Source organism: Bubalus bubalis, chromosome 22 (genome assembly GCF_019923935.1).
Source record: "Bubalus bubalis isolate 160015118507 breed Murrah chromosome 22, NDDB_SH_1, whole genome shotgun sequence".
Classification (NCBI taxonomy): domain Eukaryota; kingdom Metazoa; phylum Chordata; class Mammalia; order Artiodactyla; family Bovidae; genus Bubalus; species Bubalus bubalis.
The window spans coordinates 26,933,349-26,947,596 of NC_059178.1; the positions used below are offsets into that span (position 1 = coordinate 26,933,349).

The window sequence follows — 14,248 nt, forward strand, 5'->3', positions numbered from 1 at the left end:
TCAGTTTCCTCTTTTATCAAATACATAAAATAATTTACTTTCCTCATTTTTAAAACACATACAGTTGAATATGAAAGAAAATAAAAGAATAAGTATTCTTATACTGTTTTACTGCCCAGTTAACAGGGGTAGCCAATCCTTATCTTGAAAATAACTAGAGCTCCTTAGCACTTCACATCTAATTCTTAAAGAAAACGTATTTTAAAATCTATACTTGCCCAGGATTACAAATAATAATAAAGATAATACCTTTACATCTTTTCTGTGGCCCTTCATCAATGATATTGGTAAGCCTGGACTCCTAACTGAAATCAGTGTGATCACTGTAAGTGAACTAAAGGAAAAATTAAGTTGTATTCATTTTTTTTTTTTTTAATTTTATTTTATTTTTAAACTTAACATAACTGTATTAGATTTGCCAAATATCAAAATGAATCCGCCACAGGTATACATGTGTTCCCCATCCTGAACCCTCCTCCCTCCTCCCTCCCCATTCCATCCCTCTGGATCGTCCTAGTGTACCAGCCCCAAGCATCCAGTATCGTGTATCGAACCTGGACTGGCAACTCATTTCATACATGATATTTTACATGTTTCAATGCCATTCTCCCAAATCTTCCCACCCTCTCCCTCTCTCACAGAGTCCATAAGACTGTTCTATACATCAGTGTCTCTTTTGCTGTCTCGTACACAGGGTTATTGTTACCTTCTTCCTAAATTCCATATATATGCGTTAGTATACTGTATTGGTGTTTTTCTTTCTGGCTTACTTCACTCTGTATAATAGGCTCCAGTTTCATCCACCTCATTAGAACTGATTCAAATTTATTCTTTTTAATGGCTGAATAATACTCCATTGTGTATATGTACCACAGCTTTCTTATCCATTCATCTGCTGATGGACATCTAGGTTGCTTCCATGTCCTGGCTATTATAAACAGTGCTTCGATGAACATTGGGGTACTCGTGTCTCTTTCCCTTCTGGTTTTCTCAGTGTGTATGCCCAGCAGTGGGATTGCTGGATCATAAGGCATGTCTATTTCCAGTTTTTTAAGGAATCTCCACACTGTTCTCCATAGTGGCTGTACTAGTTTGCATTCCCACCAACAGTGTAAGAGGGTTCCCTTTTCTCCACACCCTCTCCAGCATTTATTACTTGTAGACTTTTGGATCGCAGCCATTCTGACTGGTGTGAAATGGTACCTCATAGTGGTTTTGATTTGCATTTCTCTGATAATGAGTGATGTTGAGCATCTTTTCATCTGTTTGTTAGCCATCTGTATGTCTTCTTTGGAGAAATGTCTGTTTAGTTCTTTGGCCCATTTTTTGATTGGGTCATTTATTTTTCTGGAGTTGAGCTGTAGGAGTTGCTTGTATATTCTCGAGATTAGTTGTTTGTCAGTTGCTTCATTTGCTATTATCTTCTCCCATTCTGAAGGCTGTCTTTTCACCTTGCTAATAGTTTCCTTTGATGTGCAGAAGCTTTTAAGGTTAATTAGGTCCCATTTGTTTATTTTTGCTTTTATTTCCAATATTCTGGGAGGTGGGTCATAGAGGATCCTGCTGTGATGTATGTCAGAGAGTGTTTTGCCTATGTTCTCCTCTAGGAGTTTTATAGTTTCTGGTCTTACGTTTAGATCTTTAATCCATTTTGAGTTTATTTTTGTGTATGGTGTTAGAAAGTGTTCTAGTTTCATTCTTTTACAAGTGGTTGACCAGAGTTCCCAGCACCACTTGTTAAAGAGATTGTCTTTAATCCATTGTATATTCTTGCCTCCTTTGTCGAAGATAAGGTGTCCATATGTGCGTGGATTTATCTCTGGGCTTTCTATTTTGTTCCATTGATCTATATTTCTGTCTTTGTGCCAGTACCATACTGTCTTGATAACTGTGGCTTTGTAGTAGAGCCTGAAGTCAGGTAGGTTGATTCCTCCAGTTCCATTCTTCTTTCTCAAGATCGCTTTGGCTATTCGAGGTTTTTTGTTTTTCCATACAAATTGTGAAATTATTTGTTCTAGCTCTGTGAAGAATGCTGTTGGTAGCTTGATAGGGATTGCATTGAATCTATAGATTGCTTTGGGTAGTATACTCATTTTCACTACATTGATTCTTCCAATCCATGAACATGGTATATTTCTCCATCTGTTAGTGTCCTCTTTGATTTCTTTCACCAGTGTTTTATAGTTTTCTATATATAGGTCTTTAGTTTCTTTAGGTAGATATATTCCTAAGTATTTTATTCTTTCCGTTGCAATGGTGAATGGAATTGTTTCCTTAATTTCTCTTTCTGTTTTCTCATTATTAGTGTATAGGAATGCAAGAGATTTCTGTGTGTTGATTTTATATCCTGCAACTTTACTATAGTCATTGATTAGTTCTAGTAATTTTCTGGTGGAGTCTTTAGGGTTTTCTATGTAGAGGATCATGTCATCTGCAAACAGTGAGAGCTTTACTTCTTCTTTTCCAATTTGAATTCCTTTTATTTCTTTTTCTGTTCTGATTGCTGTGGCCAAAACTTCCAAAACTATGTTGAATAGTAATGGTGAAAGTGGGCACCCTTGTCTTGTTCCTGACTTTAGAGGAAATGCTTTCAATTTTTCACCATTGAGGATAATGTTTGCTGTGGGTTTGTCATATATAGCTTTTATTATGTTGAGGTATGTTCCTTCTATTCCTGCTTTCTGGAGAGTTTTGATCATAAATGGATGTTGAATTTTGTCAAAGGCTTTCTCTGCATCTATTGAGATAATCATATGGTTTTTATTTTTCAATTTGTTAATGTGGTGTATTACATTGATTGATTTGCGGATATTGAAGAATCCTTGCATCCCTGGGATAAAGCCCACTTGGTCATGGTGTATGATCTTTTTAATGTGTTGTTGGATTCTGATTGCTAGAATTTTGTTAAGGATTTTTGCATCTATGTTCATCAGTGATATTGGCCTGTAGTTTTCTTTTTTTGTGGGATCTTTGTCAGGTTTTGGTATTAGGGTAATGGTGGCCTCATAAAATGAGTTTGGAAGTTTACCATCCTCTGCAATTTTCTGGAAGAGTTTGAGCAGGATAGGTGTTAGCTCTTCTCTAAATTTTTGGTATAATTCAGCTGTGAAGCCGTCTGGACCTGGGCTTTTGTTTGCTGGAAGATTTTTTATTACATTTTCAATTTCCGTGCTTGTGATGGGTCTGTTAAGATTTTCTATTTCTTCCTGATCGAGTTTTGGAAAGTTGTACTTTTCTAAGAATTTGTCCATTTCTTCCTCGTTGTCCATTTTATTGGCATATAATTGTTGATAGTAGTCTCTTATGATCCTTTGTATTTCTGTGTTGTCTGTTGTGATCTCTCCATTTTCATTTCTAATTTTATTGATTTGATTTTTCTCCCTTTGTTTCTTGATGAGTCTGGCTAATGGTTTGTCAATTTTATTTATCCTTTCAAAGAACCAGCTTTTGGTTTTGTTGATTTTTGCTATGGTCTCTTTTGTTTCTTTTGCATTTATTTCTGCTCTAATTTTTAAGATTTCTTTCCTTCTACTAACCCTGGGGTTCTTCATTTCTTCCTTTTCTAGTTGCTTTAGGTGTAGAGTTAGGTTATTTATTTGACTTTTTTCTTGTTTCTTGAGGTGTGCCTGTATTGCTATGAACTTTCCCCTTAGGACTGCTTTTACCGTGTCCCACAGGTTTTGGGTTGTTGTGTTTTCATTTTCATTCGTTTCTATGCAAATTTTGATTTCTTTTTTGATTTCTTCTGTGATTTGTTGGTTATTCAGCAGCGTGTTGTTCAGCCTCCATATGTTGGATTTTTTAATAGTTTTTCTCCTGTAATTGAGATCTAATCTTACTGCATTGTGGTCAGAAAAGATGCTTGGAATGATTTCTATTTTTTTGAATTTACCAAGGCTAGCTTTATGGCCCAGGATGTGATCTATCCTGGAGAGGGTTCCATGTGCGCTTGAGAAGAAGGTGAAATTCATTGTTTTGGGATGAAATGTCCTATAGATATCAATTAGGTCTAACTGGTCTATTGTATCATTTAAAGTTTGTGTTTCCTTGTTAATTTTCTGTTTAGTTGATCTATCCATAGGTGTGAGTGGGGTATTAAAGTCTCCCACTATTATTGTGTTATTGTTAATTTCTTCTTTCATACTTGTTAGCATTTGTCTTACATACTGTGGTGCTCCCGTGTTGGGTGCATATATATTTATAATTGTTATATCTTCTTCTTGGATTGATCCTTTGATCATTATGTAGTGACCGTCTTTGTCTCTTTTCACAGTCTTTGTTTTAAAGTCTATTTTATCTGATATGAGTATTGCTACTCCTGCTTTCTTTTGGTCCCTATTCGCATGGAAAATCTTTTTCCAGCCCTTCACTTTCAGTCTGTATAGTTGTATTCATTGATACCATGCATTTAAAATAAACACATTAATGCTGCTCAATAGCAGTGTTTTGAAACAGCTACAGTGTTCCTTTCTTAACATGAATCAGAGTTTTAATCCCATAGACTATATACTGTCACCAAATAAAAATACCTCAAATGTTACATTTTCTGGTGCTAATTATTTTCACAAGTACGTAATGAAAATCTCGACTAAATTTTACCTTCAGTGTTCCTCCTTTCACCATAACTTTCTGTCTGGCCGGCTGGACTCCAGTCAGTGCAAAAAGCTGAGCCTTGAACACCATCGGAGGTTCATCAGTATTCAATTCTACACCTTCAAATTTCTCCTTTCCCCATTTCACAGTAACTGCAAACAAACCATAATTTTGTTTTCATTTACAAAATAACAAGGCTTAAGATTTAGAAGATCCTTACAACTATTAGGCTAGTTCTTGAACACCAAATATGTCACTAACCTTTTTACTCTACTAATGCCTACCAAATCAGAAGTGAAGTGAATGCAAAAGATCTTGGATAAAATTTAACTGGATCTAATCCAACTCTCATTTGATAAATAAGGAAACTGAGACTTAAAAGAAACAGACGGATTTATTAACGTCACAAAACTAGTCAGTAAATATTCAAGGTTTCTGAATCCTCCTCCAACAATTATCTGCAAAAAATGACAACACTGAAACACCTCCCAGAACAGAGTAAGGTTCGCAGGCTTCAAAACATGTTTAACAATCATTAAAATCAGGTAAGGTCTGCTTCCTGAGCAAGAAGTGGTCAAGTATTAAGAAAAAGGCAGGAATTCTGTGGTGGTCCAATGGTTAGGACTCTGCTTTCACCGCAGTAGGCTGCATTTGATCCCTGGTTGGGGAACTAAGATCCTACGTGCCACAAGGTGTGGCCAAATTAAAAAACAAACAACAAAAAAAGAGAAAAGTAAAAAAATATACCTGAATCATTAAAAACTATAGATATCCTACTTCACAGCCATTCAGATGGCTATTATAAAAACGACACACACAAAGAAAATAACAAGTGTTGGCAGGGATGTAGGCAAACTGGAACCCCTGTGCATCTCTATGGAAATTTAAAAAGGTGCCACCACCATGGAAGTACGGCAGTTCCTCAAAAAGTTAAGCACAGAATCACTACTAAACGATCCAGCAATTCCATTTCTAGGTATATACTCAGCAGTCTGGAGAGCAGGGAATCAAACTGATATTTACATGCCCATGTTCATAGCAGCATCATTTAACAATAGCCTAGAAACAGGAGCAACCCAAGCGTCCATCAACAGATGAATGAATGAACACAATATAGTATATACGTACAATGGATGTTATTCGGCCTTAAAAAATAATGAAATTCTGACATATGCTACCACATGGATGAAACTTGAGAGACATTATGCTAAGTGAAATAAGCTAGATAACAAAAGGATAAGTACTGTATGACTCTATGTGGGGTACCTAGAGTAGTCAAGTTCACAGAGACAAAAAGTAGAATGGTGGTTGCCAGTAGAATGGTGGAGGCTAGGGAGAAATGCAAACGGGGAGTTATTGCTAAATGAGTACAGAGTTTCGGTTTAGGAGCATTAAAAATTTCCGGAGGTGCAAGGTGATGTTTGCATAGCAATGTGAATGCACTCAAGGTCAAAAATTGTACACTTTAAAATGGTTAGAACTATTACATATACTTTAGAACACGTTACATACACTTTACCATAATAAAAAATTCAATCAATCTCATAAAATAGCTACTTTTGAAATATGTAAAAATAAACTAGGGAATTCCCTGGTGTTCCAGTGGTTAGGACTCCACGCTTTCAGTGCCCAGGGCCCGGGTTCAATCCCTGGTCAGGGAACTAAGATCCCCAAAGCCCCATGGGGCTGCCATTTAAATAAGCATACTAACTTCAGGATCTACATAGTTTGTTTCCACTGAAACCTTTATACCTGCTCACAATGAGAATCCCACTACTAGTAGTTGTCTGATTTCTCTGATTACTAAAATCAGAATGTAAAAAAGTGACCCTGGACCATCCCAGGCAATCCAGAGATTAAGGCTCCATGCTTCCACTACAAGGGGCTTGGGTTCAATCCCTGATCAGAGAACTAAGACCTTTCATGCCATGAAGTGCCATTAAAAAAAAAAAAAAAAAAAAAGTCTGACCCTGACTCCAAATCCCAGTTCAATCAATGTTAGCATTCATTCAGCAATAAACCCAGTAGAAAGCATTAGGGAGACTGTATGAACTTACAATTTAATAAAGGAAAGACAGAAAAAGGTTAAAATAACCAACAATATAATATGAATATTACAAATGCCAGAGGAACACAAGAGAATGCTTCATGAGTGTGGAAGAACACCCTGGAGAAAGTGATACTACGAGTTACCACTATTGACTCTGAGCCTCAAAGAAGAAATTAGGTGTTAGCCTGAGAATAAGAATAAAAGCATTCCTGGAAAAGACACTCAAAAGCATAAGGCAGCACTGGTATCCTGAGAGACAAATAATTCCCAGAGTTGAAGGGCAAGCAGCTGAAAAAGGAGAAACGGACCAGGGATCAAGTCAGGGAAGACAACCTAAGTCATGTTAAAATGTACAGGCTTTATGTTGTACAAAATGCGCAGCCCCTGAAAGGTTTATAAAAGCCACTTTGGTTTGAACATTAGATCACTCCAGCAGTGGCAGAGAGAATATAGGTTTGAAGAGGGAACAACTACAATCACTGAGATAAGCCAGAAACATAAAACAATAGCACAAACAAAAGATGTGAGAGGACAAGATCAAAACAGTATGAGAAATAATGAAGATGAATATATCTGAAATTTAACTATGTCACTGTGGGCAAGTTAAACTTTTCGCTTACCCATAAAGGACAATTATACCAGTACCAAACGATTATGCTGAAGATTAAAACAAAGCAATATGTATAAAAACCTGAGCTTTGCACCAAACACAAACGTATTTATGGCACTTACCCTTCACCATATATGAGACAGGACATTTAATTTTTTTTTTTACTAAATCTTTTGAATCAGTACTTAAAATGTTCTTTTTTTAAATATAGGACTTTTCACAGAAACTGGAAATAAACAGATTCTCAATATGGAGATGTCAAAGGAAGAAAGCTTAGAAATCTACTTCAGTTCCCTCATTATGGAAATAAGAAAAAGATCTGATTAAATATTTAAGATGTAACTCAATTTTTAAGCTAGGAAGTTTGCTGAGTACAGGCATTTTTCGAGGGGAACAAAGACAGGGATTGGTTTAATTTTGAGCCTACCTGTGTGTTTAAGTATCAGCATACACTGATATTTACCCACCGTTACTTAATACCTATTAAATTTTTTATTGCATAAATAGAATATTTCAAGTACCGTTCTACTGTTAATTGTTAAGGCTTTCAGAAAGAGGTTGAACAATCATTAATAAAACATTCAGGTACACAAGAGTTTTGAGAACACTACTCCGCTGTGGTTCCCCCCTTTTGCCTGGTAAAGCAATAAAGCTATGCTTTCCTACTTCATACTTCTCCCCCAAAACAAAAAATCATTATTAAAGTATTTAATTCAAAATCCTAGAATATCAAGAATCCACCTCGAGTTTTAAATATTATTCCTTTGTTTGATGTCATTCTTTCAAAATGCTAAATGTTCACGAAAGGAATTAAGATAAGAGTGTCAACCATGGCCAATGCATCACACACCCATAGCCAACTGGAACCACCAGAGGTTTTAGGTGCCATTTTGAATCAAGACTGGGAGACAGCAAAGTCCATTAACTCCCCTAAAACCGTGATCCTGCCTCACACATTGGACTACCATCACGCCAAAGCGGGGAAAAAACTGTCAAACGCCAAGCGAAATGATGCCCTGACCGCGGATATTTGTATTCCCTCACCTCTCAAAAGCTAACACTGTGCTTCGGCCGTGGAAGCCCAAAACAATGTTTCACGAAACAAAAACGAAGCAAAAAGGTAAGCTCGCCATCTGCCTCGGGATAAAACTGAAATTGATACAAAAGGGGCGGTGGCCGCAAGGAGTAAGCCCAGGGAAATCCCAAAAACGTCGGAAGCTAACCTCCCATCCCCGGCCCCTCCATCACTGCCCGGCCCAGGCTTCCCCTCCTGGCCGCCTCCCTCCCGCGGCTACCCCTCGAGAGGCCCGGGAAATGCCACCGCACCTCCAGCCTGGTCCACCCTCACTCCACCCCGCACGCGAGGACAGCGACACAAACTATTCTGCAGAGTCACCACTCTGAGGGGGCCGACGCGAGCTGCTTTCCCACCTCGCCCCTCGCGCCCACCCCACCCACCCGGCGGCGCCGGGGGCCCCCGGCTCGCCTCGCACCGCAAGGCCCGGGACTCGCGAGGAGAGAGGAAGGGGCGCGGGGTCCTCGGCGCCGCGGTCTCCCCCGCTCCGTGCTCGGCCGGGAGTCCGCCCCGCAGGCCGGGCCTACCCAGCGGCCTAGCCCCGGGCGGGACTGCGGGCGCGCGGCGAGGAGGAGCTCACCGGAGTAGAGCGGCATGGCGGGGCGCGGGAAGGCCAGGCCTGGCGAGGACGGCGAAGGGAAGGGGCCGCTTAGGAGGTGCGGTAGCGGCCGAGGCGGAGGCGCGGCGGTGGTGGTGGTGGTGGTGGTAGTTGCGGCAGACACGGTGCGACAAGAAACTCATTCAAACCGGCCCCTGGCGATGACGCAGCAGCACACCGCCCTCCTGCCGAGCCACCGGGCAATTGCGGGGAGGAAGCGAGGCGGGGCCTGCGGGTGGAGAGACCAGGGCGGCGAGGGCGGCGGGAAAGGGGGCGCGCGCGGCCCCTGCGCCGCACAGGTGCGCGCGTGCGCACTGCGCTCCGCCTGCGCCCACCGGCTCGGGCACCGCCCCGCCCCGCCAGGCCGCAGGGGGAGCAGCGGGGACCTGGTGTCCCTGCGGCAGCCTATTCAAAAAGTCTTTCACCCCTATTTCCAAATGGCGCGCGCGGGGGGGGGGGGGGGGGGGGGGGGCGTGCAAGCTGCGGCTTTATTCTTTCTACTAAAGGACCCGGGAGAAAAGCCTTGCCCCGCCCCTCAACTTGGTCTCCTTATTAGTGAAAATGTCTAGCCCTTCCTTTCAGGATTTTGCAACAAAAATTAACATCAAGGTACTTGGAGGGTATTTCATATAGGCTTGTCTTGGTTTTAACGTGTAACTGTTGTTTCTAACACTTGTTGGAAATCTAGGTTGGCTCTAGTAAAGGAACAGACACAGCATCCCTGACTTCCCCGCGGAAGACTTACTCGCAGCCTCCACTTAATTGTCCTCGACCTCTTTCCACAGCCTGGAAAAGGAGGAAATGAGACTGGAAGGTTCCTAGTGTTATTTGGTTGCTCAGTCCCCTCTGACCCTTTTGCGACACCCTCCCCCGCCTGGAATGTAGCCCGCCAGATTCCTTTGTCCGTGAAATCCCAGGCAAGGATACTGGAATGGGTTGCTGTTTCCTTCTCCAGGACGGTTTCTGAGGCCTCTTCAAACTCTTAAGTTGTCATGGCTGAAATCAGTTTCATTCTGGATGAGTTACAGAGGAAATATAACCTGTAAATGAACGAAGGAATTTCGAACAGGTGCAAATTAAAGGTATTTCCTGCTTAATATAGAGGTTTTATAATGATCCTTTATACTGCAAAAAAGGAGCTGAGATTGTGGCGATCTCAAAACTAAAGTGGGCCATATTTCAACCCAGTTGGAGAGTGAGTTCATCAGTCTACATCAGGAGTCTTATTCACCCTTAACTATTTCACACCCAAAATGTGACCAAAAGGACAGGAAGATGCTGTAGAACATTATTTAAAGTAACATGTGTAATATTAAGTCACCATAGGTTCAGATTTTTTTTTAATTGGAGTATTGATGAAAATGAAAGAGGAGAGTGAAAAAGTTGGCTTAAAGCTCAACATTCAGAAAACGAAGATCATGGCATCTGATCCCATCACTTCATGGGAAATAGATGGGGAAACAGTGGAAACAGTGTCAGACTTTATTTTGGGGGGCTCCAAAATCACTGCAGATGGTGACTGCAGCCATGAAATTAAAAGACGCTTACTCCTTGGAAGGAAAGTTATGACCAACCTAGATAGCATATTCAAAAGCAGAGACATTCCTTTGCCAACAAAGGTCAGTCTAGTCAAGGCTATGGTTTTTCCAGTGGTCATGTATGGATGTGAGAGTTGGACTGTGAAGAAAGCTGAGCGCCGAAGAATTGATGCTTTTGAACTGTGGTGTTGGAGAAGACTCTTGAGAGTCCCCTGGACTGCAAGGAGATCCAACCAGTCCATCCTAAAGGAGATCAGTCCTGGGTGTTCATTGGAAGGACTGATGCTAAAGCTGAAACTCCAGTACTTTGGCCACCTCATGTGAAGAGTTGACTCATTGGAAAAGACTCTGATGCTGGGAGGGATTGGGGGCAGGAGGAGAAGGGGACAACAGAGGATGAGATGGATGGATAGCATCACCGACTCGAGGGATGTGAGTCTGAGTGAACTCCGGGAGATGGTGATGGACAGGGAGGCCTGGCGTGCTGCAGTTCATGGAGTCGCAGAGTCAGACACGACTGAGCGACTGAACTGAACTGAGTTACAATGTTGTGTTCCTTTCAGGTGTACAACAAACAGATACATATATAAACAAAAATTCTATATAGAATATATAGATTCTTTTTCAGAATCAGTTCAGTTGCTCAGTCATGTCCAACTCTTAGCAACCCCATGAACCGCAGCACACCGGGCCTCCCTGTCCATCACCAACTCCCGGAAAACTCATGTCCATCGAGTCAGTGATACTATCCATCCATCTCATCCCTGCAGTTCCTCTTCACTTTCTGCCATAAGGGTGGTGTCATCTGCATATCTGAGGTTATTGATATTTCTCCTGGCAATCTTGATTCCAGCTTGTGCTTCTTCTAGCCCAGCATTTCTCATGATGTACTCTGCATATAAGTTATATATAGTAGTGTCTGTTAATCTCAAACTAATCTATCCCTTGCCCCAGTTTCCCATTTGGTAACAGTAAGTTTGTTTTCCATGTCTGTGAGCCTATTTCTGTTCTGTAAATAAGCTCACTTGAACCATGTTTTAAGATTCCACATATATGGTAGTTGTCCTTGTCTTAGTGTAATCATCTCTAGATCCATCCATGTTGCTGTCATTATGTCATTCATTTTTATGGCTAAATGCGAAGGTATGGAATACATGGTGTATATACAACCCTCCATCTTTATCCATTCATCTGTTGATGGGGCATTTAGGTTGCTTCCATGTCTTGGCTACTGTAAATAGTGCTACAGTCAACACTGGGGTGCATGCATCTTTTCAATTACTTTTCTCCAGACATATTTCCAGGAATGGGATTGCAAGATCATATTGTAACTATTTTTAGCTTTTTAAGGAAACTCCACACTATTTCCATAGTGGTTGTACCAGTTTACATTTCCACCAACAGTGCAGGCGAGTTCTCTTTTCTCCATACCCTCTTCAGCATTTATTACTTGTAGACTCCAGGATGGCCATTCTGAGCAGGGTGAGTGGATACTCCATTGTAGAGTTTTTCAGGTTTTTTGTTTTTTTGCCTCGAAGTATGGCACACAGAACTTCTCAGACCAGGGATCGAACCCATGCCCCCTGCAGTGGAAGCACAGTCTTAACCTAAACTAGACTGCCAGGGAAGCCCTTATTGTAGTTTTGATTTACATTTCTCTGTTTCTCTGATAGGGCTTCCTTGGTGGCTCAGTGCAAAAGAATCCACCTGCCAATGCAGGAGATGTGGATTTGATCCAGGGTTGGAAGATCCCCTGGAGAAGGAAATGGCAACCCATTCCAGTATTCTTGCCTGGGAAATCCCATGGACGGAGGAGCCTGGTGGGCTACATACAGTCCACGGGGTTGCAAAAGAGTTGGACATGACTTAACGACTAAACAACAGATTTCTCTAATAATCAGTGATGTTGGGCATATTTTCATGTGCCTTCTGGACATCTGTATGTCTGCTTGGGAGAAATGTCTATGCAGATCTTCTTCCCATTTAAAAAAAATGAAACTGGCTGCATCAGGCCTTAGTTGTGGTATGCGGCAACCTTTGTTGTGTTTTTCCTCTGTTATCTTTCAACATACATCTATTTCTTCAACACCTGTATTCCCCCCACCACACTATAAAACAGAATTGTGGCTTCCCAGTAGACACTCTGGACTTACCAGATGTTGTGAGAATTGGATGTAAGAGAAATTTTTTGAGCTTGCTTGTTCTATCCATGACCAGGGAGTCTTGTAGTCTAAGTTTGTTTTCAACACACAGAGCCCCAACTTTTGGTACAACTAACTTCTAGCCTCATTGGGGGACCTGAATTTAAGACAAAGGGGGCAAAGTGAGGATTTGAAACAATGCTAGCACTGAAAAGAAGCATAGAAGGAAATTTGCATGGCTGGTCTCCATGGATGTCTGCAAGAGTTCTAGATAACCAGCCACCCTGGCACATATCTTATACATGCCTAAGTCCTGATCTACTTGTGTCTAATGGAGAGAATCTTCTGCTTAAGGTGGATTTCTTTAAATAATAAATATATTGGTAATATCTTAACCTGTTTATTTATAAATAAACAAGTTCCATAAAAGATGGCAGATACCAGAAAGGCTTTTAGTTGGTGAACCACCTACCATTTGTTGCTTGGAATGCCCCCCATCATCTGGCCAACAAAAATCCTATGCATCTCTAACGTATTTAATACTAACTCTTTTACATTTGCTTCAAGCCTGCTCCTATACCCCATTTCTATCAAGTAGCAACATCATAGCCGTTTGCTCTTCTGATTCATCAAGTATGTACTGAGTGCAAGACATTCAGTGTAGAAGCTGTGGATACAAAGATGAATCAAACAAAGGTTCTCCCCCTCCTGACACTTAGAATCTACTAGAAATACTGAAATTGGCTCTGAATTCCTCAGCGGTCTTGGCTGTAAACAACAGAAACCTGAGACAAGAAGCTCATGGGTTATACAAGGTAAACTTACACAATTATTAGCAAAACCTGGAACCAGGCATAGGTCATGGATAGAAACCCAGGGACGTGGGCAGCAGGGAACATAGGCAGGGTCACATCATAGAAATAGTCTGGCGACTCCTACATGAGTAACTTCAGATCCCAAGTCTACTTCACTCCCTCAAAATTCTGTGTCCTGAGCAAGAATACATATTTGACCAATGGCAAGGCAAGGAATGCCTTACTCCACTTCCCACTCAAACACACTGGGGTACACGGCATAAGCTGCCCCAAATTAAAGGGCTAGGTATTTATTTCTTACCTCTGCTGTAACAAAATACCAAAAATTTAGTAGCTTGAAACCACACACACACACACAAACACAAATTTATCACTTTACACTTCCAGCAGACAGAAGTCCAAGAAGGGTCTTAACCTTAAGACTGTTGGCAAGACTACACTCTTTCTGGAGGCTCCAGAGAAAAATTCATTCCTTACCTTCCCCAGATTCTAGAGGCTCCCCACAGTCTTCTGGCCCCACTCCAGCCAAGGCACCATTTGACCTCGGCTTGCATCCGCCCAGCTACTCTTCTCACTCAGAGCCTCTGCCTCCCTCTTTATAAAGCCCCTTGTGGTTACACTGGCCTCCTAACCAGGATATGTTCATTTAAAATCTCTAGAGTAGTTGTAGAGCAGAAACTAACACAACATTGTAAAGCAATTATAGTCCAATTAAAAAAATAAACTAAATCAATTAAAAAAATAAAATCCCTAGAGTAATCAGACCTGCATATAAAGTAACATATTCCCAGATTTAGGAGACCCAGACATGGGCATCTTTGGGGAAGC

At 41.1% G+C, this 14,248-nt stretch overlaps 1 protein-coding gene across 5 annotated transcripts in view; it reads right to left on the reverse strand.

Annotated features, from left to right (window-relative positions):
- USP14 (ubiquitin specific peptidase 14) overlaps positions 1 to 14,044 on the reverse strand; it is a 44,137-nt gene extending 30,093 nt beyond the window's left edge. The window contains exons 1-5 of one of the 5 annotated variants that reach the window (XM_044934572.2): positions 13,898 to 14,044; positions 12,618 to 12,762; positions 9,672 to 9,966; positions 8,909 to 9,155; positions 4,600 to 4,745 (exon numbers count right to left, since the gene is read on the reverse strand). In XM_044934572.2, coding sequence (XP_044790507.1) covers positions 4,600 to 4,745; positions 8,909 to 8,924 — 162 coding nt within the window. In that variant the 5' untranslated portion in view covers positions 8,925 to 9,155; positions 9,672 to 9,966; positions 12,618 to 12,762; positions 13,898 to 14,044. The remainder of the gene's footprint in view (positions 1 to 4,599; positions 4,746 to 8,908; positions 9,156 to 9,671; positions 9,967 to 12,617; positions 12,763 to 13,897) is intronic. The other 4 variants (XM_044934573.2, XM_044934575.2, XM_006079202.3 and 1 more) reach the window with 4 other exon arrangements.
- Positions 14,045 to 14,248: the final 204 nt, after the last annotated feature.